This window comes from Neopelma chrysocephalum, unplaced genomic scaffold (assembly GCF_003984885.1).
Source record: "Neopelma chrysocephalum unplaced genomic scaffold, ASM398488v2 Primary Assembly neopelma1_97390, whole genome shotgun sequence".
NCBI classification, from domain to species: domain Eukaryota; kingdom Metazoa; phylum Chordata; class Aves; order Passeriformes; family Pipridae; genus Neopelma; species Neopelma chrysocephalum.
Genome location: NW_020926031.1, coordinates 3,230,717 through 3,254,895, shown reverse-complemented (window position 1 = coordinate 3,254,895; position 24,179 = coordinate 3,230,717). Strand labels below are relative to the sequence as shown.

The window sequence follows — 24,179 nt, the reverse complement described above, 5'->3', positions numbered from 1 at the left end:
TCACGGTCCCTGGGAAGATGGAACTTTAGTAGTGCTGAAAGCATTGTGAAACAGCTTCTGCATAAACATCTGATACTGTAAGTCTTGGACTATCTACAGTGAAGTGATGGAGCTGTAATTAAATTTCTTTCTTTGGAAGATGTGCTTCCAAATTATGATGTTTATAATTGAGTTATAGCTTATGTGCCAGTTTTTCCTGAATACAGTTATAAATACCAATCTTATTTGCACTGTTTATTAAAATGTTAAGTAAAGACAGCAAGGCAGTATGTTTGGAAAGGACCTAAGTTCCAGTATTCTGATATATCTGTGGTATGAGGTTGATTTTGTTATCTGCACTCTCTTAAAGAGTGCTCCTGAATGTAGTGTGATGTTCTTCCTGGCATAAATTTTAACAATGAATAAATGAGCCCATGACTGTAGTCAGTGGGATGTTTGAAACTTCTCTGATGGGAAGTACGTGGAAGATGCAGGTGTACTGGCATTCTTGAAAGTGAACTTCTTCAGTGTTTTGGTGTATCAACTGAGTCTGCTGTGTGGAGTGAAAAATACAATGGTGCTTCTGCAGGAGGAAGGGCTTTAAGCAAAGCTCAAGATTTCAATATGATTTCAGGACTGGTGAAAACATAAACCTGCGAGAGCAGTTTGTTTCCCAACCTCAGCAGCCAGCTCCAGAGAGGGTTTGGGCTAGACACTCGGAACTCCGCTGTCCTGTGTTTGAAAGCAGCACCTCTCTTCTATTATTGTTTTGGCAAGTGGGGAAAGAAATATTTGATTATTGCATTTCAGGGGTAGGATAGAACACTAGTAGAGACTGCACCTTGATAATTCACTACAAAGATTTAGCAGCTGCTTAGAAGCAATCGAGGTAGACCTGCGGCTTTAAGTGTTGATGAGAACTAGTTTATATCAGGCTGTCATTAGGCTGTCAAAGCCAACACTGATTGAAAAAATGGAGTATGGTAAGAGACATCATGAAAAGTGTAGTGCAAAAAAAGTTTGCTTCAGAGTAGCAAAACAGAATTACTATGATAAACTCTTCCCAGGTAAGCCATTTTGTCTCTTTTGCCCTCGTAATCTCTTCCTGCTTAGAGAACAGGTTTAGTACTGAATAGAGGGAAAAGAGCCTTGCATTAAGTTAGTGGAGGTATTTGGTGCAGAGGTCAGGGAAGCTGACCCATGGATGGCTACTAACTGCTCCTGGTATATCTGTGATGAGATGTCCTTGCAGAATAACTGTGTTTATTTCCCAGAACATTTATAGCCTTTGTAGACTCAAAGTCTAACAGAAAATAAGAATGCCAAGTGTTGCACTAGCGAGAACTAGAAGGGTAAAGGCAAAGAGCTTTTGCTGGTGGCATGGCAGAAAATCTGGCTTCTGTCTAATGAAGCCCCATGAAGAAACTTTATTAAGGCAGAGACCTGAAGCACTGGCCACAGCCAGGAGAAACACAAGATTTTAGTCTCACCTTGTCTTGCAATTACTCTTTTTCTGTTTATCTATCCTTAGTGTTTTGGTCCATTGGGAATTATCTGCTGGATGAACAGGCTTGAACAGGCCAGTTCAGATGGCTTAGATGGATCAATATAGACCTTCTCCAGTTGAACTGTTTGAGTGCTACAGACTCAGGCAATTTTTGTAATAGCAAGTAGAACGATGTAAGAACAGATTTTAGAGTGGAAGTGGGTACTAGGGATATGACATCCACACTGTGCATTTAAGGAATTTTAATACTTTGGACAACAGAATTCATATGGCAGAACACCTTAGTTATTCCGATACACAGTTTGAGAATCCAAAGCTTGAATGCCCTCATCAGTGGGGAACCCGTGGCCTCAGTTCAGTAGATTCCTATTTGCCTCAATATTGTAGTAGATCAGATTCAGGTATATCACAGAAACAGAGGACATATCCTTGATTAACTTTATATTAATTCTCTCTACATTTTCTCTCAAAATGATGTCCCGTTAGACTTAATTGCTTTGCAAGAATGTCCTCTGATATTTTCTTTACTTATCTAGTTAATTATTAAATTAAACCCAGAATAATATTTACCTATGTGCTCATCAAATTCCTATCAATAGGAATAAGAATTTAATGGGTAAAAATCCCTTCAAGTTCATCCAGTTTCTTACCAATAGAGTGGAATTCAGAAAGCAATTTATAAATATATACAATGTTTTCCCAGCTAGCAGGTGAGGAGGGAAGCTACATGGAAAAATAACAACCATTATGTGAAGAACAACAAGATCCTCTGTATTAATCTGAAGTCTTCTTGGTTTCATTGGCTCATAGAGAAAATTCCCCAATATTATTTCTGTGTAGTACTACAAGAGAAATAATATACTTGAACATTATGAATATCCTTCTAAATTAACTTAATTTGTCACAAAAAACATTAAGGCATTTCCCAACTGTTATATCTGTATTTGCTTATTCAGTACTGTATTTAAACTCTGTTTAAATTACTTTCAACATAGCACTTTGTTAAACCGATCACTTAAATTGATCCTTAAGCAGCGGATGAACCAGTTCCGAAAATACACCATACAAGCAAAGAGCTTTTGTATTCTGGAATAAGTTGAACTTGTACTTTTCCTAATATAAGGTTGTCTCTATATGTTCTGAGGAAGAATATCACACAGCAGAAGAGCTGTCAGCTGATCTGAACCACAGCTCTTGTAAACATTCCAGGATCCTAATCCTGAGGAAGTTCCACCCACATCAGTTAATGCTGTTCACATGAGCAGGTGGTTTCAGTTCTCATTTTTCCTAATTTATTACCAGGGAAACAACAGAGTACAACAGTGTAGTAGTCATTCAGTGGAGAAGCAGAAAATAATGAGAAACTTACGGCTGGTGCATTATTTTGAATCGGCTCAGCTCATAGTCTGATATATTCTGAAAAGACAGAAAATAGGTTTTATATTTTAAATAAAGGTTATTTTAATCAAGAGCAACCCATGAAGTGAATGACATGACATTTTTAAGAGTGAACTAAGCAAAGACCTGAAAAAACAGGTTTTTAGTTTTGTAGCTACGTACTTGTCTCATCTTGGTTAATGCTTAACTTTTTGTTACTGGCCTGTTGTAACATTTCTAAAAAGCTGGTAGCTCACACTGCGTTGTTAAACCGGAATTTTACTGGGCATGTGGCAGATTAAATTAGGCTGGTTAATGTATCATTCAAAAAGTGATAAGCAAGCCATTTAATATGGTCTCTCCAGCACAGAATTTCTTTGGGTTTCTTTTACTGAAATCAGCAGATTAGTATAACAATGGCTGAGTGGAAGATACTTTAACAATGGTTGGGATATTATTAACTCCATGTTTGGTCTGTTCTTGTGCTAAAGTTCTGCATGACTTCTCAACTCATGAAAAGCTGGTGATGAAAAAGGAAAAGAATTTGTAGTGTGCCACCTTGACACATACAGTGCCCATTCTAGTGCCGCACAACCCAGTTCAGGTACTGAAAACAGTTTCACCAAATGATTTCAAAAGTTTGTGTAGTTGTGTAGGCCTGTATCAAGGAGTCCATGCACTGCTTTTGATGTTCAAGCTAGTGTGCAGCTTGCATTCAAGTCAGAGTTTTAAGCTAGCCTAAGTAAACCTTTTCTTTTATCTATGGATTTTCCTGTAGCGCAAAATTTCCAGTAAAGTCTCTGGATTTTACCCAGAGCGAGTGTGGGATTGCATGGCTTCTGTCCAGAAACCTGCCAATGCTAAAATGCCCTCTTTGTCAGCATTGATTTCAGCAGATAGGTCAGGCTGAAACCGCGTCTATTTAATAGATGCAATTCTAACCCTCCATCTATTTTTGTGTCAGGAAGAGGAAATTAATTTGCCTATTTCCTGAGACTTCCTTGGCACACCTAACAGTGGATGTGAAATCTCTGAAACAGATACTTTCCAATGAACTCAGTGATATTGAGTTCACTGTAGTATGATTGATGTTTGCCCAGGTCTGTCTGTTTTTCTGAATAACACCCCAGCCATAAGTCCCAAACCAAACTATTTTGTCTCTTCTCTCACCATCTCACCAGCATGATAGATGTGTTTGTATCAGCCATAGAAATGGAGACTCTAATAAAAAGTGTATGAGAGGAGATCAAGTGGAGAACATGTAAGTTCTCAGAGAAAACATTTCCTCAGTCCGTATTTAAATTCCAGTGAATCTCTGCATTTCTTTGACGTATTTGTTGTGAAAATATGCCATTTCAGACAGTTGAGAACCCCCTACATTTAATACTTAGCCTGTAATTATACTGTAACAAAAAAGCAGCTGCATATCTACTTGTAGACGGTATGGTAATTAGCAGATGATCTAGCAGATCTAGAAATCACCAAATTCCTGGGGAAATTTAAAACTGTATTGAGCCATCTGATTGCCATACAGGCCCATCTGGGCTTGTTCAGACATCAGCTGAAGTGATGACTCACCAAATTGCCTCTGCATATCAATGACCAGCAGTATTAGGGCCATTTCCTCCCCTGCTCCTGCACCTTTTAAATAAGAGGGGGAGGAGGCAGCTATGCTTTTTGTTGTAAGGATTTGATTCTTGCTCATTCTCTTTTCTTCGCAAAACAGATTATTTAAATATTTACTTGTGTGTATTAAGATTGTCAGAGTGTAATTGCTTGGTAATTTCGGACAAATAGCTTGTGTAATTCCTACTGTCCTTCCAAGATGATGTTTGCTGGAACTGTGCTGCCTAAGCACACTTGCATTTCCCTACAGGCAAGTGCTGTGTGTAGGGTCAGATCAAGCACTTTTAAAACTACCAGTGGAGCTTGGTAGTGAAGGAAGTAATGGATCTAAGCAATTCCTATATTGGTGAATGTTTTATAGAGAGAGTTTTAATTTTATTCCTTTTTTTTTTTTTTTTTTGTAATGCACTATTGATTAAAACTAAGAGCTGCTGCTGCTTTTTTGCAACAGAATTCTGGCCTTAGGAAAGAGTATGAAAATATCTTGCAAACTCAACACTTTTGAAATGGTAGCTTCTGTAGGAAGTTGACTCATGCTTCCAGGTTTTAATTATCCATTGCTTCTGTTGTTGCTTATGATATACGTTGTTAGTGATTCATGTTGGCATGAATGGAATAAGTTGCAAATGAATATATGTGATAAAGAAGAAGTTAAAGTAGTTTCTTTCCTGGAGGGATTTGAGTTGCCAAATATACAATGAGGAACTAAAGGGACAGATTGGGGTGTTTATTTGTTTTATGTTTATAGTTTCGTATTAGAGTGCAATTTGGAAAGCATATAAAAATTACGTTCCCTTTTAACCTGCTATTGATTTCCTCATTTCTACTGGCTGCTTCATTCATCCAACATCAACTTTCTCAGTCGCTCACTTTTTGTGCTCAGTAGCTGAGTAACCAAAATTCTTAGCTTGCAGATCAAGCCAACCAGTATTGGGGAGGGGGAAAAAGGCAGTAATGGTGCAAATGTCTGAGGTGTGTCTTTTGCTCCTTTACTTGCAGAAGCTCTACTTGGACCTATGGCCTATCCTGCTGTAGCTGCTTGCCAGCATGGGTGCTGACAAAGGGGACACCTTACATCAAAAGCAAAGAGAAGGTAAGTTTCTGTATGATCTGGAGCTGCAGACCTATAAGTAGGTTTTGTGTATTTTTGTTTGGAGAAGTTTAAACTGGCTCATGCACGTGGACTGTGCAGTACATTCAGAGTGATCTGGCATGTCTGAGGTGCTCTGGTTCTGTGCATGTGCTCGCAGGCAATCAGTGTGTGTGCATGTGGCTTGCATGCCTTGACTGGGTGGGACTTTGGGCATTTTGCACTCTTGGGGATGTGTAGAGGATGGCTGGGAGGTGGGTAAGGGATAGTGAGCGTGCAAGTGGAGTCCTAGTTGAGGAAGCTAAGTGCGGTAGGAAGATAAGGGGAGCGGAATAATATGTTGTAACAATACAGAGCATATATGGCACCTTTGCCTGCCCCAGGTGTAGCACTTCTCTGTGAAAGGCTCCTAAGTCATAAACATTGCTGTCAGAAGTCACGGGACCTCATGTGTTTTGGCCTCTGCATTTACTTTGGATTTTTTTACCATGTTTTCACAGTTCCTAACTGAGGTTGTGCTAAGGGATGTTTTTAATGGAGTTGTTGCCTCAAAAAAGTTTTCAGATGTCTTTGAAAAAGGCTGTTGATACAGTTGATTGCATGATACAGTCTTTTCAACTATATTTTTAAGTTCATAGAAGCACATCTTTCCCCTTCCTTACTTTCCAGCCCTTCTGCTAGGTAACCACCTGTGTAAGATGGTGATGGCTGCAGGTGCAAATAATACCTTGAACAACCCAGGAGAGCTACGAAGCATCTGTAGGAGTTTGAAAAGGTCAAATTTTGATGTGAATGAGAATGAGGGGATTCCTTTGACATTATGGTAAACAAACATACTGTGTTGCTAGATAAGCTGTCAATCTCTGGACAGTAAAGCTGCATGTAAGGTGACAGTCTTGTCATTGCCTTACAACAATGCAGAGTTGTGTTCTGTAGCTGTCTGTTCTTATCATGAGTGACTTTGGAAATGTTTGCTGTGAAATGAGTTAATTGTTTTTTGTGTATGTATAAGTACACTTGAATGTAATAATGCATAATAAGTTTGACTTCCTCCTAATTTTCTTCTTCTTTTGAGGAGGGGAGGAAAGGGAAGGAAGTAAAGATTTACGTGACATAAGGCAATTTCATTTTGATATGCTGAAGTAAATGCATGATACAGAGGTTCTGTATTCAGTCTGACCAAGTTTATGTTAAGACTAGTTTATGAAAACTGTTTGGTATTGACAAAAAGACTATAGCTATATTTTTTACTTCTGAGAGACAGAAATTTGGAGTGTAAATAGAAATTATCTAAATTTAGGCAATCAATATAAATAAAAATATGAAAATTCTTAGAAGTGTAATAAGCCATGTTAATTATATTCTTTATTAACTGGCACAGTAGCCTATCTGTAATTAGTCAGAGAAGATAGGACAGTTCTTAGTAAAAATGTCCTTATGGAATATAAAAATATCTTTGTGGAATAAAAGTAAGATTTCAGTGCTGGCCTCTAGAAATGCAACCTGAGCTACAGACTTTTGCCAACAATATCTGGCAAAAACTGTCAGAGTGTCTCAGACTGAGTAAATCATGGAATAAATGCATAGTGGAAAATGTTAGGTCTTTTTTTCTTAGATAAAGGAGAACTGTGCTGTGAGGGGTGGTGGGGGCTGGAGAGAAGAAGGTAAATAAAATGTGCAATCCTTAAAATTAAAGGTCAGCCAAGAAAGATTGACGTAATAGATGTTTCTATTGTGAACGGAGGATTACTATTTTTAAGGTATTGGTCCATTTTAAAGTGTGTAAAACTGACATCTAGTGGTAGCAAGAGCACTTTGTGTGCAAAGTGACTTTATAGTAAGACCAGTTTTCATAGCAGATTAACAGGTTATAACTATATTACATGCTAAAATTGCAATTTCCTGTACTTTAGCTGGGCACAGAGCAGTTAAAACTAAATCCTACTAATAACGCACTTCTATAATGCAAGGTGCTGGTTTATCTTTATGAATGCATGGCCTCCTGCTAGAGAAGGGTCATCCCGATGAACAGTTCCATTAGAAAAGGCTGAAAGGAGCATGAGGATTAAAAAAGGTGAGGTTAAGGGTTAAAGAATTTCATCAAGGTCACTTAAGAAATTGTTTGACAGCTACCCATTTTAGACCTCTTATGGACATCAGGAGAAATCTGGCTTCAGAGCTGTGATGCGTGTCTCAGGTGTGACATTATTCAAAAGTGTAAGCTCCTGGAGGAGGGGAAGCAGGACTTCATGGCCAAAACTGAGATCTCACATGAATTCGGGCAAGGTGTATGGAGTCTGAATCACTAGAGCATATAGGCATGTGCTTAAATTATTCTCATGTTCATTGGCCAAATCATGGTTGATATCCTTATTTCTCATTAATATTTTTATTCAAAGAGCATTTAAAAAAAGTATTTTTCTGTTCTCTTCCATGTTTTGTCTAGCTTTTGTTTTTAGTGTCTTTGAAGAAAAAAACCCTTGCTAAAACTCTGTGTGATAGCTATCCCACTGAGGCTTTAATTTAGCTTTGCCTCCAGTGCCATTATATACATAATTGATAAATTACTAAAAACAGGTATCATTTTTGCAAAGATATGCAAAAATGAAATATTACTTATTTTAAAAATTATGTTTTAAAACACGGCTTAGGAGCGCCATACCTATAATCAAAGGGTGCAATTTAAAAAGAACATAGAAAAATATAAAAGCATCATTCAAATCTGTCTTCCAAATAATAAAGTGGATTGGCAAGAGAAGGCTGGATGAAGACAGAGATAAATTTGAAGGAAGAAGGAAAGCAAAATGCTTCAGTGAAAGTGTAATCAGAAGTGGGCAAAAAAAAATAGTTTATTTTTTGGGGTTAGCAGTTTGTGGCAAGAATTGTCAAACTATATTGGTCAGCTTTTGGTTGCAAATGTCTATTTTAGAATCTTCTTAGCTCATAATAATTGTTGAAAATATCTGAGATAAAAAATATTGGTATATAATTGTAATGAAAGGACTCTGTGCAGTTTCAAGGCTGTGGTGAATCATATGCTGCCCCTATCATTCCATCTCTCTTCCTTTCAAAACGTAGTGAATCATATTTGTTGAACACAAATGTTGATATTCTGCCGTGAAACTAAAGTCACAGTTATAAAAGTGGTATAAGAAACAGCAGCTGTCATTTCCGATAGGCGAGCCTCCTGCTTTAGTGCGAAAGCAGAGCCAAGCAGCAATCCTGTTTGCTGCAGAGCTGCTCTCTAAGGACAAGATTAGTTGTTAACAGTTGTGCCAGCCAGAGCTGGGAGATGCAATCTTATCTGTCCTGAAGCTGGTAATCCAGTGCAGGAGCTTAGCAGTTCTAATATGCTGTTGACCTTTCAGGTCTGAGTGGGAGCACTTGCAATGACAGGAGGCCAGTTGCTATGTGCAGAGTCACTCTGGCTTTGTCTGTACTCCCCGGGGCTGCTCCTTACCACTTGGACACTGATACTTTTCCAAAGTAGTGGAAGCATAAGGATAAGTCATGCTAGTAGCACCGGAATTGTTGATATACGTGACATCTCTAAGATTTCACAGCAGCTATCTCTGCATTTGGCTTATATAAAATCCTGCATAATACAAATGAAGTTGTGTTGAGAGCAGTGTTGGTAGCAAGGGAATATATTCAGGAAATACTTGTTGTAAATAGGTCTACTGGGGTTGGTTTTCTTGATCCACTGTGGATTTGTTATCCATCAGGAAGTGCTGCCGGTATTTTGTCCTCAGGCTGGTTTTTAGTTAAAAAACTCCTCATCTAATGTGTTCAACATGTTATGGGAATTTGAGATCTAGATGTCTCTCATGCTGGAAGGAACAGTAGAGTACTTCACAGTTTTTTAGGACAATAGGGATTACTTTATTACCACTGATGGAGTGTAGTATTGCTGTAGATGTACTTTAGTATTGCTGCTCTGATATTTCAAATGAAAACTAAGGGTTTTTTTAGAATTATTTGATTAGGTTTAATATGCACTGAACTATATGGTTTTGCTGGAACTCCAAGACTGAGGAGTCTATACTGCCTTCACTACCACGTTTTTTTAACTGTTGAGATGTTAGAAACTTTTTTCCCTGAAAGAAAGATTTTTTTCCTGCAATAGTAGCTCAGAATCATTGTGGTTTGCATTGTTCTGAGGAAATTGTCGATTGCAATAGTACCTGAAGTGCACACATTAAGACTAATCCTTTTTGCTTTGGAAGAGTTCCAATGAAAGATCCTTTATTCCTTTATGGGCTATGAGAGGGTTCACCTATGATTTGTTTATGACCTAGGGTTTCCAACCAATTGTATACCCCAGGAGCTGCTTGCTTATACTTGACTGTCCAAGACTTTTTGAACCTGTATTATTCAATCTCACATACTGAGTGAATGGTCCCCTCCTTGAAAGCTGGCTGCAGAAATAGCCTTGTTTTAAGACATTACAGCTTGTTCTGCAACATATATAGTGCATAAAATTGGAAAGTTCATATTATTTTTCCTAGAGCATAGGTGTCCCCACTATTCTTAGGCTGCCTGATGGAGAAATGAGAGGTTTGCAAGGTTCTTTCAAAAATGATAAACTTCCTCACTGACAATGTAATGTTCTGTGGCATGAGCTCTATATTTGCATGTCCTTAGTGAAAGGATATTTACTGGAACACAGAAAATAAATCCACTTCCCATATCTTAATAGTAATGCACCACTATATCCTTAAGCAAATTAAAATGGGGTTTAGTGTTTGAAAAAAGGAAGCAAGCCACCACATACAGAAATAACAACTGTGACCACTAGAAATTTAGCCTCAGCAAAAACCAGCAGAGCCTCTGCTGATGTAGGCTGCAAGATTAGGAAATCTGATTTCTTTTTGTGAGAAAAGAAAAGTCAGAAGGCCAGCTGAAAGTCCTCTAGCAGAACCATTTATCTCTAAAAATGCTTCATCAATTAAAACAAATTGTTCTGCAGGGCTCCTTTCACTTAATTAATGATTAAGAATCTAAAAAATATTTTGGCAAAGTTGAATCAATTTATTTTGATGTTTTTTAATGTAAGGTAAAAGACGCAAATGAGGCACATAAATGCTACTGCTTTAGTGGTTCTGAAACACTTTATTTTACTTTTGTGGGAAGCTTGCAACTATTCCTTCTGATTCAGAGCAGAGGAAAATATTGAAGTGTCACAAGTTCCACATCGAAGAATTAATGGCCTGGAAAATATTTCTAGTCTGTAGTCAAGACACCAGTCACCTGAGATCTCCAAGAAACAGGACTCCTCAGTATGGAGTCCTGCTAGAAGCAGAACTGGTGCTTTAGGAACTGACTTTTCCCCAGGACTCAGCCCAAGGTGGAAATGCAATATGCTGTCGACCCAGTTTAATAGTGACATCTAACAGAATTGACGCTGTCAACTTCTATTATTAACCCTGTCCTTTGATAGGGCTGAACCGGGTCTGAGGCCAGCTGCTGCTTCCAGCTACCTGAATCCTGTTCCAGTAACTGCATGCAGGTGATTTAAGTGGTACCCTTCTGTGTCTAGCTTATGCTGTGAAAAAACCTCTCTTCCTTTTCTTTGTGGTTATAGGCAGTTTCTTTCTAGCTCATCTTTCCTACTGAAACAATCTGGTTTTGCTATCTGGAATTTCCTTAAGTGAGCAGATGTCTCTGCCATGGCTGGTCTACCAGGCTCTTGCTGAGGTGAGGATATGGGGGCTCTTTCACAATCCTCCCTACCTCTCACAGAGTCACTTGCCCCTAGATAACCTGAGCATGTTTTATTTTTATTACCCCATATCATATTTGTGTGTATGTTATGAAACACAGCTATGATGGAGCCTTCTACTGGATGCCAGTGAGGTGACACCAGGCAGGACAGGGCTAAGCAGTATGAGGCACCTGAACATACAGTTCAGTGGGTGTCACTGCTAAAAGGGCCAGTCTTGCTCCCTCCCTTCTCCTTTGGCTTTCTGGGTTGGAGGCATATCTCCCATCCTTGTGATGACTTTAGTGCTTCTCTGATCCTTTTGTGAGTTGAATCAGCTGTAAATTAAACAAAGAAAACTCTCTTGAACCAAGAGAAGCTTCTGGCTAGAAAGGCAGGGTGAGATGGAGAAAACAGTTTGTGAGGAGATCCACCCCCATCCCTGGCAGCAACTTCTTCAGTTGTCTGTGCTTCTGTGAAATCTCCCACTGAAGCTGTGTTTTTCACAGCTGCCTTAAACCTCTGGAAGAGGTGTGTTCTCTGGGCACTGTGCTTCACCTACTTCCTCCATGCTGGCACCAGCTGTTTTATGGGGAACTGGATTAGGAAAGAGGCCTGGCTGAAAAATAATCATACAAAAATAAAAGTTTCCATCTGGATAAAACCTTGATGCACCAAATAAGAGCTGGTGCTAGCAAAAATCTGCGTGTAATGGATACATGTTGCAAAGATGGAAGGTAGAGCAGGTATGAAATAGTCCCTTCAGTTAATCTAATTTGCTTACAGAAGGAATGAGGGGAGTCAAGAGCTAAAATGGTTGTGGTGGTGGCGGCGGTGACATTTTCAGTATTTGAATATTGACTTAGAAGAAAGAGTAATATCTTGGAACAGTGGCTGAGGCTGTCTTGGTGGAAGATGCTCTGTGCATTGCATTGAAATAGAAAACTATTTTCTGGGTGCTAATTGTTTCCATCCGGCTCTCATGAGAGAGGCTGAAAATAACAACAGGAAATAGCACAGCAGGAATCAATTCTCAGGTCACTGGCAGGTGAAGCTGGCAAGGACCCTTGTTTCTTGGGGAAAGATGTCATAATCTTACTTAAATGCTGCTATACAAGCCAAATAATTGAATACAGAGGCTCCACAAGTATCTCAGGCTGTTGGGAGCAATGGGATCAATCTTGGAGAATCCCAGAAAGTGGGGGATTTAGGGCCTTCAGCTCTCCCCTGCTGGCCAAGGGCCTGGGAACTGTGCAGATGTGCTCCCTGCTGACACTGCCTTCAGCTGCCTTCCGCTTTCCTGCATCTAGATAAAAACAATAATTATAACAAGAAGTGCTGGAAAATAGCTGAGTCTGAAAAAGCTGTAGAGAAGTGGTATGAGAATCATCTTACCTCTCAGAGCAAATACTATGGCAGAAGCTGTCAGTGGCAGTCAGCTGCAACAGCAGTCCTAAAAGTAAAACCTATATGTGAGAGAATTCTTGAAAGATTAAGAAAGAACATCTGCCTAATTGTAAGCACATTAAATTTCATTAAGGAAACTAGAAGTAGAAAATCTTAATGATAAGAATAAATGCCCTTGCTGAATCAGAAACCAACTGTGAATTAGTTTGTGCCTGTCAGCTCTGAATGCTCTGACGGCTGGTGCCTCCTGTTTGTAAATAAACCACCTCATAAGCTCCTTGCCCATTTACATTGAAGAAACAATTTCATATGCCCACCCAGAAATCTGCCAAGCTACTTGACTTTGAAAGTACCCCCTGGAGAGTGGGATGGATTTGCTGTATCTTCTTTCATACTGGTTTATGTTTTTGAGGTAGTGCTTTAGTTCCACTGCTTAGCTTCATTTTAATAATCACAATGGTTATAGCTATCTGGTATAGATACTCTCTAATTCATACAGTCACGAAAATGTTAGGTATGTATATCTGTAGACATCATGAAAATGAGCACTTGATTTGCTTGATTTGTGTTACCTCAACCACAGCAAGCAACATCATTAATAATGAGTAATCACTGACTCCATCAACAAGATCGTGACTGCTGCTTTTCGATGGCTGAAATAACTTTGTGAAAAGGTAGACCTTAAGGTGCTGGCAGTCATAGCAAGGAAGAGAAGGAACACCATAAGTAGTTGTGGTAATTTTGGTAAGCAGCTGAAATATCAAGATTCAATACAAATAAGACCTCTTACTATAAAGCATACATGCCAGATCTAAGTTGCTGCAAGAACTCAACCTTCTTGACTGTCATGTGTTGAAAAGACCATCTGCCAATAGTGCATGAAGCATGTGGCACTGGCTCAAACAGAAAAAGCTATTTCTACCACCAGAGAAAGGCATGTATAGTTGTTTATGTCCTTATGTGTCTTCAGAGTATAAACAACATCTGTGCTGGGTCACAGCATGGTGAATGTGGATGAAGATTTCTAAGATGGGGTGGAAGACAGGTATAGCAGAGTGGTGACCTCTCTCCTGGTCTGTGATACAGTGCAGAGTGCTACTTAATGGTTTATGGCCTGAATTCTGAGAGCCACTGCTTGAAGGGATGAAGCCAAAGGCTGGTGTGTTATTATTCAGTGTTTACCAGTGACACAAAGAGCTTTAGAAACTGTCTCAGTAAGTACTTGGCTACAAAGTGGTTAAGGATATTTGATTTAAACATCTGCTTTATTTTTCTCAATTTGGAAATTTGAAAGACAGCCTGTAAATATAGCACTCCCTCCTCCACATGCCAATGTCCCCTGCTTTTCTGGGATGCCATTAAATTTGCTTGTGTGCTTAAATGGTTTAATTAAAGTCTTTTCTGGTCTAATGCAATCAACAGTGTCTTCTATCAGTGCAACACATCTGATGCTAATGATGCTTCTGGATGATAGATGTTGTGGGGACAGCTATAAAGGTAAAGAGTAACTTAATTTAAGAGGTTTGATTTCCTTTTACTTTAGCTATCATGAGCCAAACAGATAATGTCAGTTAGAAAGAAGCAAAGGAAAAGATGCTTTGAAAATACCTCACCTCCTTTATTCTTATACAGAAATTTAACAGTATAATGACCTATTTGTCAAATGATGCATATCTATCTAATACATCTTAAACTCTTAGTTGATTTCAATAGGAAAAAGGAGATGTTTTGAATATAGGACTCATCATATTAGGTTAAACAAAGTTGCTGTGTTCATGTGCTTATATATTTCTCTTCAGTGTATTGGTATGTAAATGATACAGTATTTGTGTTTTTTATACATTTGTATTGCTGTTTGGTCTTCACACACAAACATTTATTTATTTGGATTTCATGCTGGATCTGCATACTTAATCAAGGTCCTGGGGTACCCAGTGTATATTCCCTTCCCTCTCAGCATGATGAACCTTCAAAAATGTAAATATCAGTCTTTTCTCTTTGATGCTTCATGTTATCTGGTGAAGCCCATGTCTGTCTGAAGTTCTCAAATCTTCTAAGTATTCAGACTATATAATCCTGCTCTTAGGATATTCTGCATTGATTTATGGCATTCAGTACTGTTCAGGAATGGATATGAAACAGACTTCCTTTTGGCTCTTTCTTGAAGTGATCCAAGTTATTTGTGAACAAGGCAATTAGAGTGCGTTATAAAAATGATGCCAAATGTCATTGAAATGACTGTCCACTGTACATAAGCATACATGAATCTCTTCTAGAAAAGAACTTTTTCTACCAGTTTTTAAAATTTAGATTACAGTAGCTAGCGAACATGTGTCTTGAAGTGAAAGAAACAGTAGAATACGTTTTTAAAGTATCTAAAAATAAATAGTTTTGTTTCAAGGCTTATAAGTCAGTGACCCAGCATGTTATTGACAACTAAGATTAAATGCTTACAAGAAATCCCAAATTTCCACTGACATAAGGCACTGTTTCTTTCCTGGTAGTTCATGAAACAAAATTTGAATTTCAGTCTGCTACCATCTGACCATTTTGGAGCAGTATATCTTTAAATCTGTTAACAAACTTGTGCAGAGTTCAGAGTGGGAGGACAAAGGAAAAGCAGCATGTTTTCTTTGAGAGAAGTTGAGCTTTGAAAGCTACTGAAAGTTTTGGAATGTTAAAAGACAAACCAGCTGAGATACATTAATGGGCAAAGAGCAAGAGAAGAGGTCAAAGCTGTACATGCAAGTGTTTTTTCACATCGTACTAATTTTTGAAAATTCACATGGCTTCAAAAAATAAGCCCATTCCAGGGGAACAATGCAGATATTTGCAAACAGTTCTAATATTAGTCTGTAATTATAATGGTATCTGAAAACCAGTGATATTTATGCAGTGTGAAAGTGACCAATAAGTTAATTTTAAATTACTCTCCTAACCTCAGTTTCCTTGTGTGTGGGCGTAGTTTCTTTTTAGGAAAAAGTTGCTGTTGATTGACTTTCTTTCCCTTTCTCACCCTCAGTTATTGACTAATACTGAAATTTAACTTACAGTGAATATTTCCATTTTTCTGTTTAAATGCTTTAATGAAGGTTTTAAAGAAATTTATAGCTCAGAATGACTGTTGTGTAATATTGTTTACATGCAGAAACAAACTAGAAATTGTATGAACATTAAGCACTAATATAAAAAAACATGCTGCTCTCTAAATGATTTGCTGGATTTGTGGAAGTCAGGATACAATAATGGATGATGATCATATGATGTAAGAGCCATCCTTACACTTTTAAAAGAGGAAAAGAACTCAAAGAGAAAACATTTGAATTTTGATGTTAATTATCAAATGTTGACAAATTGTGCATGTTTATTAGAAGTTATTCCTCCACTGTGTTAAAAGGTTTGTAATGTGTTCAATATCAATGTGAATCCAGTTCTTTTTTTTTTTTTTAGTAGACCATGAGCAAAATGAAACAACTTTATTGGATAAAACAGGTCAATTTTTATTACCTAAGCTTCTTCATCATTCAATAAATACTGTAAGTACTATTTTCAACATGGCCTTCCACATTCACTCCAGTAACTAGAGCTGCTAGCAATGACCATATCACTTTGATTATAGGATGCAACTACTTGTAGCTATTTCTGGTGCAATAGAAATCTAAAAAACATAAGAAACCTCAACTCCTTAATAATTTAGGATGGCCACTGGATGAGTGTTGTTGCTAAATCTGTATTTTACCTTTACTTATTTTTCTCAGTATTGAGGGGGAGCGAAGCACAAATTTTAAACTTCAGAAATAAAGACTTAGAAAATGAAATAAATTTAGAAACTTCTCCTTTTAAATTAATGAAATAACTTATAATGGTGTGCACTTCCTACATAAACCTAAACAGAAGTGTTGCATTTCTACACCAGAAAAATCATTAGGTAGTAAAAGTAAATTGTGTTTTTATTTCGTATTTTCTATGGCTTTTTACCTGTGACTGTAATTGACCAGCCATATAATATACCTGCATAGTATGACCAGATGTCTTCAGGAACACTTAAATAAGTAAAAACAAATTATTTTTTTCTCCTATTGCATTACCTGCTGAGTAAAAGACCCTAGCATTTCGCACTGTAAGGTGTTTCTAAAATGACTACTGCTTCCCACTATTTTCTCTGTGTGAGAAAGTGAATCTGCAGCTCATTCAGATGTGTATGTGAGCATGCACGTGTTCAGATGATGGATGTTGGGATAGTTGTTGACCTGACTGATAACCAAGTTTATGCAGAGTGTCTGTGAATCTGGGTACTGTTTAACATGACAAAAGTGGCTCTATTTGGCTGTAGCTGATTAAAATTCATGAATAGGGGTTACTTCAAGCTGAAGCTCAACAAAGGCAAAATCATATTCAAGAAACTCTTGACGTTGTAACCATACTTCATGTTACGCTGTGGAAATCCAGGTATTGTCTGCAAATGTCAGATTATACCAGTTTTATCTGTGCTGCCAAAATGGGTATTTCTCCTACTTGGAACCAATGAGGTGGTTTGTGTGTTATGATGAAAAACATAGGAAAATATAAAAAAAATCCTATGACCTAATTGTTGAGTTCCTCAATTTCTTATATTCCTGAATTTATTCATGAGCACAGCCACAAAAATCCTTCAAGACCCAACAGAAAATGTAGCACTACACTGTAAAGTTCAAGAATACTTAATTGGACAGGGAAAAGGAAGAAACGATAACACCATAAATAATGCATGGTACAGTTCTAAAAAAGACTGAAATTTTGTCAGTAGAGGACTTTCTGTTCGGAGAATGTATATATGACCAAATATAACCCCAGGCTTTGGGGATGATACCCTCATTCTTACAGTATTTATTTGCCTTTTTTTTCCCCTACTGCCTCTTTAAAATTCAGTGCTGTGTTTGTACAGATGCATTTCAGATACTCTGAAACCACCTGAATCAAAAACATTCAGGTAAGAGATTGAGTTTTTGAGGTTGGTTTGTTTGTTTGTTCCAGTGAAGAGTCTCCTTCACTTACCAATGCAATGCTGGCACATATAGACATTTCTCTTATCTGATTTTTATATACTACGGGACCCAGACAATCTAATGCACAAATGAAGCATTGGATTTCCCCCTTTACAGGACACTGTAAAGGAAACTAGGGATTAAGGGCAAATGTCAACGTTTGCCTTCAGTAGTTCTGAGTGAAATAGGTCATCATCCGTAAGTAAAAATTATACATTTGTAATCTAATATCTGTATACTTTTTTAACCGAAAAAGCTGTATGACTTTTTCAATTTGTTTATATCTCATCCTACATTCAGATATTTAAGCACCCTACCTACTTGTATTATGTTGATCAAATGTTCTAGTTTACTGGAACATTTAAATAAGTTTAATGGGAAGTCAAGTTTTTACTCTACCAGGGTCATACCATGACAAATCAACCCTGGGCATTTGTAAAGTTTTACCAATTCTCAACCTTACCCTTTTCAAGGACTATGTTGCAATGAAGGCAGACAATAACACCTTTTAAAAGAGTAAATTGTATTCGAGTAGCAAAGGGCAAAATAGTTAAACTCTTAAATGAAAAAGCCCAGCTACACAGGAACAGTGGAGGAAATAAACAGAAAAGCAAAGAAACAAAATAAAAACATTCTACAGCAGGTCTCAAGAATATTAATAAACAATTTAAAATATCTTTCATAGGAATTTTGTGCCTATTTGTTTACTAATACAAAGTCAAATGCTACAGGTAGTAGTCTGTACAGGAAACCAAGTACCCTACAAATAGAAACTGTGTTTCTGCATTTGCCACACTGATATGAATTCTGGATAGCTTTTAGTATTCCAGAGGCCTAAAATACATGAAATGATTGAAATTCTTATTCTTCTAAACACTGGTTTTGTAGGACCACTGGGAATTCTAAATTCTTTCCAGCGTGCCTCTTCTTGAGCACCAGTGTGTGATGTGGTTTCCCAGCACTGCAATCCAAACTTCAGGCTGGAATCCCTAATGGTAAGGTTTGTGCTTATGCACAGAATTGGCACTGGGAAAACTCATTAATGAAAGATCTCTGCAATTGCATTTGTATGTGTTTTGGTTTTATTTTTTAATGTGAGTAAATTCCATGAGTTTTTAGATATGGAAAGGTTGATAAATATTTAATAGTGTCCTCTGAGCCATGCTAGGAATGGCTGGAAGCTTTCTTTGCTCTTAGCAGTGTGCTGGTAACTGACAGGTTGTGCAAGCCATCTGCCGATCATTTTAAATTAACGACAATATTGCACTGAAATTTAGCAGTCATTACATTTGTAGCAATCTACAAGTTTGGTGTTCCTTTCCTGTTTGCCTTTTTATTTTCTTCCCCTTAGCATCATGCTTATTCAGAGCAGATGTCATCCTGTAAAAGAAAACAGGATGGCTTCATTTTACTAAGGGAAACCCCCTGACACTTGATAACTTGGTCTTTCTGCCTCAATGTTTCTAATTTCTATAAATTTGCATTGTAGACTTTATGGATTTTCATACAGCCATAACAGCTCAGTCAGCATTAGCAAAATGTGCTCAGGCTATTGTGGGTTGTATCCAGTTCTTAAGCTACAAGCGTGTCTGTGTGAAAAATTTACCAACAGAACTGTCCCTGCATAATCATCCTCACATAACATCCCAGTGGATGTCCTGGTGGGAGTAACAGTGTACTTGTTTTGCTTTAGTTCATGTCACTTTACATTTAGTAGCTTTGTAGTAGCTGTATCCAGACAGATACTGCTAGAAGTTGTCTCAAAAAAAGGATACTCCTTTCTCTGCCTTTTTTTTTTTTTTTGAAATTACAGTTGCTTTAATTTTTTTAAACAATTTTTTCAGGCATCTTTCATTTCTCCAATTAGGACTCCAGTTAGTTCTTTGACTGATAGCAGCTTGAAATGTATCTCCTTGAAAACTTAGCTCATTTTGGTGCTACCATCACTCAGTGCCTCAAGTAGCATGTTAATATTTGGGGCCTTTCCAGTTTCCTTCTGTATGGAATAGAAACTTACCCTGCAGCCAGCTATATTTAATCCAATCCTGTTTTTACATAGAAAGTTGATGAAGTCCTTCCTTTCTGAACCCAGTAGAAATAAACAACTTAAAACTTCAGGCTTTCCCCAGCCTATTCCCAAGGAGCCCCTTCTCCCTGCTGTGTTGTCTGGTTCTCACAGGATTTTTGTTTTCAGTGGAATTGTACACATTCACCTTTCCAAACCAACAAAGCCTGAAGAGCCATCCTTTTCTTGGAAAAACTCCTCTGCAACATTGATTTTTAACCTTGCTCATGCTTTCTCATGAGAATTGATAATATTCAGGTGGCTTTAGACTTTTGTGCAGAAAAATATATTTTCTCAGAAACCTTCAGAAATACCTTTCAGGTTAAGAGCTCTATGGTCCCTCTCACCAATAAGACAGGTAAATCCGTGCGAGTGTGTTGTCTTTGGGAACTCCTGGCTTTAATTTCATCTACTTCAAATTTATTGTCAGCTTCTTTCAATTTTCATGATGTTAAGGAACAATAGAGGTATCAGTTTAGTCTGGTCAGAGAGGCGTTTCTGTAACATGATTACTAAATTTCCAGTATTTCTTTTTGTTCTTATAAAAAAAAAGAAAAGGACAAATTTTGGGTTCATAGGAAACAGTATTTACAGGAGGAGATGCTACTTGCAAATTTATTAGTGTTCCTAACATATAGTTCAGTTCTTTCTCAGTCTTTGAAAACGTTATTTTAATTTTTAAAAGCCAAGTGCTCCTGCAAAACCTGTGTTCCTGAACTTTTTCTTCCACTCTGCCAGGAAGGTACAGTACCCATCTTACAAATGTGACCTTGTCTAAATCTGTATCTCTGGGAAATTCTCACTGACTGCTTCAGTGTAGTTCTCTGTCAATACAAAAGCATGAAGTATAACTTCCTCAAATGCTTCTTTGAGCCACAGTTGGTTAATGCTTTCCAACTGCTGTGTGCCTGCAGCGGCATTTAGTCAAACATAGAGAAAGCTGTCTGTAATTGTCTGGTAGCTTTGCATTGCTGGAGCTGCAGCTACCAGTATGTAGTGACAAACTTGGTTCACCCTTACATGTGCTTATATATATAAAACTAATTTTAATAAGTATGTACTGGGAGAAGAGAAAACCTGCTATCTACTGAGATATTTTGCAGACTTCCTGTTGGACTCGCTCACTGAAACTTATAATAACTACATTAAATAATCCTTATGATACTTACAATATGCTACTGATTATTTTTCTGCCCTTTATTTTTTTGTAGGATCAATCTTGTACAGAAAATAAACAGTGATAAAGTGTACTTGGCATTTTAGTTTCCCATATTCACCTGCCTCTTTAAGGATAAAATAAAGAGTGGAGAATTAGGAGTTTATAGCTTTGTATTGGAAACAGATAGTGTGAAAGCATAAGGACAAAATTTCTGATTAGGGATGCTAGAAGATTTCTGAAATGGTTAGCAGCTGGTATTTAACAATGGGAGAATGATTATAGTTTCTGGCTGGATTTTTAAACATTACTAATAATTTTGGGTGTTAGTGTTGTGAAGTTGCAACTTACATGCATTGTGAAAGGTTCTGATTATTCGGGAAGGAAAGAATACAAAAGCAACCAAAATGAAGATTCTTCAAATCACAAATTGTCTCAAAAGAGGGGGTGCACTTATATAAATAGGATATTTAGACAAAGTAGAAAAAGGAGGAAATTAAAAATTACGAAGCCTGAGACGGTGGAGTTTTCCTACTTTTCAGCTAAGGCCTTTCAAAGTCCATGTTAGAAAGAAACAGTGACACAACAGCTTAAAAATTTCCACAACTCCTCCGTACTTTTTCATGTTTCTTGAACTTGAAAGGTACACAGAACTTAATAACATTTAAAATTATCAGTAAACTCTAAGAAGAAAGAATTCTGTGTCAAAAGATAGTTCTTTAATCCATATTTAATGTAATTATGACTAACATGACATTTAGAATTTGATTGGATTGTTGTGTGCTGGAGCTTAAAGACTGCAAAGCAGACGAGCACTTCCCATCATTCACAGCTACTGCATAAAACAAAATAAAAAAAAGGTTCAAATAATTTCTGGCAGCAAAATTTGAATATGAATAGACATGCTCTTTTGTTACAGAAAAAATTAAGGGACCACTCCTGCAATAAATACTTTTGCACTGACTCAAGATTTCTGACTGGAGGATTACATTTCTAGATTATGACATTAAATATTTTTATTAAATTGCTTTTGAGATATTTGAAAATGCTTGGCAGGAAAATAATTCAAAATGATTGGATAAAAATTCAGTTTCCAAGCTAACATTTACGGTAATCTGGTGATAATGGTGTTTGACGTGGTATCTTAGTCTAATAATTTCTTCTGAGTGTTTTCTTTATAATATTTATGTATTTTTAACTAATAAATTAATAGCTAAAATAATTTGTGTTTTTGTGCACCAGATAATGGTGCCCTAGATTTCAAAAATTATATCTACATTCAGTAACCTATCTTCATATTTATCTTTTGTGGATTTTTTTGAAGAATAAGTATAAATATGCAAATTTTGCTTTTACTTTACAGTTGCCTTATGCTTTGTTGATGATACATGAATATGTAATGCCGTTGTACCTTACTACTTAATTGAAGATGATTGATAAGCAGCAGAGGTGCTAAGCTGTAAAATATCTCCCTTTTAGCCCTGGTCTCTTTAAGGTCACTATTTGCTTCTTGTTACTTTATATGCTAAATAACATTTGCCTCCTTTCTAAGGTATGTTCTTATCATTTTCCTCTTCTTGAAATGACTATTGAGTAACTGTAATTCTGCTTTCAGAAACAGTTTCCTCTTTGGTTAGAAACAGAACCAAAGCCTTTTGTACTTGGCAGCTGATAATGTTCAGGGCCACTTAGGAAGCTGTTATTACCTGTCCCTTTCCTCAGCCCCTCACTGCATCGCTCTGCAAGAACTGCTCGGGGGCAAAGCTTGCACTTCTCAGCTCTGTTACATTTTCTGCCTTCTGTTTTAATGCTTTGCATCCATCTCCCTGGAGGAGAAACTATTTTTGGTTTCCACCTGCCCTGAAAAACTTTCATTTTAAACAGCTTTATTTTAACCGTGTTTTCGAAGTCTGTGAAGCACTTGCTATAGGGGTAGGTGCCGAGATCACTTGTCTTTGCATAAAAGAGATCAAGCTCTTAAGGTGCACAGCTCCTACCATTATCCAGGCTCTTCATTTGGAAAGAGCTTGTAGAAATACCTGAAAATTTAGATGTTTCTGAAAAAGTATTTTTCATATCTGAGGCCACCTCTGCTGCCTTTGACAGGAAACCTCTACATCTGAGAAGAATGGAAATAAGGACTGTAGGACTGTGAATCCATGAGAAATATCAGCAGAAGCAGTTTCTGTCCATGACCAATAGAACCTAATTAAGGAGCAAAGGGAAGGAAGAGCCTGGCTAAAAGAAGAACAGAAACAAAGCACTAAATGTTGGAAGGCACCTAAGGCAAGGAGATGTAAAGGGGAGGGGGCAAAGAAGGGCTCAGCCCTTACAAAGTGCATTGGGGAAAGGTGAGGGTATGTGTGTCAAATGGTAGATAAATGTGAATAGGAGAAAGCGATGTCAGAGGAACAGAAATTGTGTAAGAATGCAATTAAATACAGCTACATGGCCTAGTCATATTTTGCAACTGAAAATGTGTATTTTTGTAACATCGCTTTTCTGTGGTGAACAATTGTTAGTTTTTTGCTATGGTGACCTTGCGTGCTTGCCAAAGGCAGGACAAATAATGCCTACATGACTTCCACTCACACAACATATCATACCACAACATACCTCAAAACAGTAATATTAAGGTTTTGTGGATTGTAAAAAGCTTATTTTATGGCTTTCTGAGATAAGCAGTATACTATTAAAGCCTCGCTATGAACTTGTGGCATTAAGCTATCAACAGTCAACCTAAGAGTAGGACTTAGCAGTACCTGCAACTTGCACCATATTTCTCTGACCTTCCCTGTATGCAAGCTTTCTATGCTTACTTGATACCCAGGGAAAACACTGCAGGAGTTTTTTGTCTTCTTCCCAGAAGAATGAAGTTATAAAGATGTACTTAGTAAGTCTCTAATTTCTGTTGTTTATGTAAGACCTAGAAAAGATTCCCTTCTTCTGTCCTCTGGAAACTCAAGGCATTGATGGTCTGAATTTTATTTGTAAAACTAAGTGTACAGGGGTGGATGTCAGATCAAGTTGAAAAGAACTTGATGTTGGTTAGCTTTTTTCCTAACAGGCAGCCCAAACTAATTTTAATCTGTCCTTCCACCTACTCCCTGACCCTGTGCTGTGAAATTACCACTCTCAGCATTGGGAAAAACTTTCAGCTGAAACTGGGGAAGGTGGTGTGGGGACTCTGCAGCTTTCAAATAGCAGCAGAAGAACTCTAGGTGTGGTGTGTGTGGTTGCTGTGGTC

General features: G+C 37.5%; 1 protein-coding gene across 2 annotated transcripts in view; it reads right to left on the bottom strand.

Moving 5' to 3' along the window:
• Positions 1 to 24,179, bottom strand: part of BLNK (B cell linker) — a 100,433-nt gene that overhangs the window by 63,448 nt on the left and 12,806 nt on the right. For both annotated transcript variants that reach the window (XM_027672083.1, XM_027672084.1), the window contains exon 3: positions 2,856 to 2,902. In XM_027672083.1, coding sequence (XP_027527884.1) covers positions 2,856 to 2,902 — 47 coding nt within the window. The remainder of the gene's footprint in view (positions 1 to 2,855; positions 2,903 to 24,179) is intronic.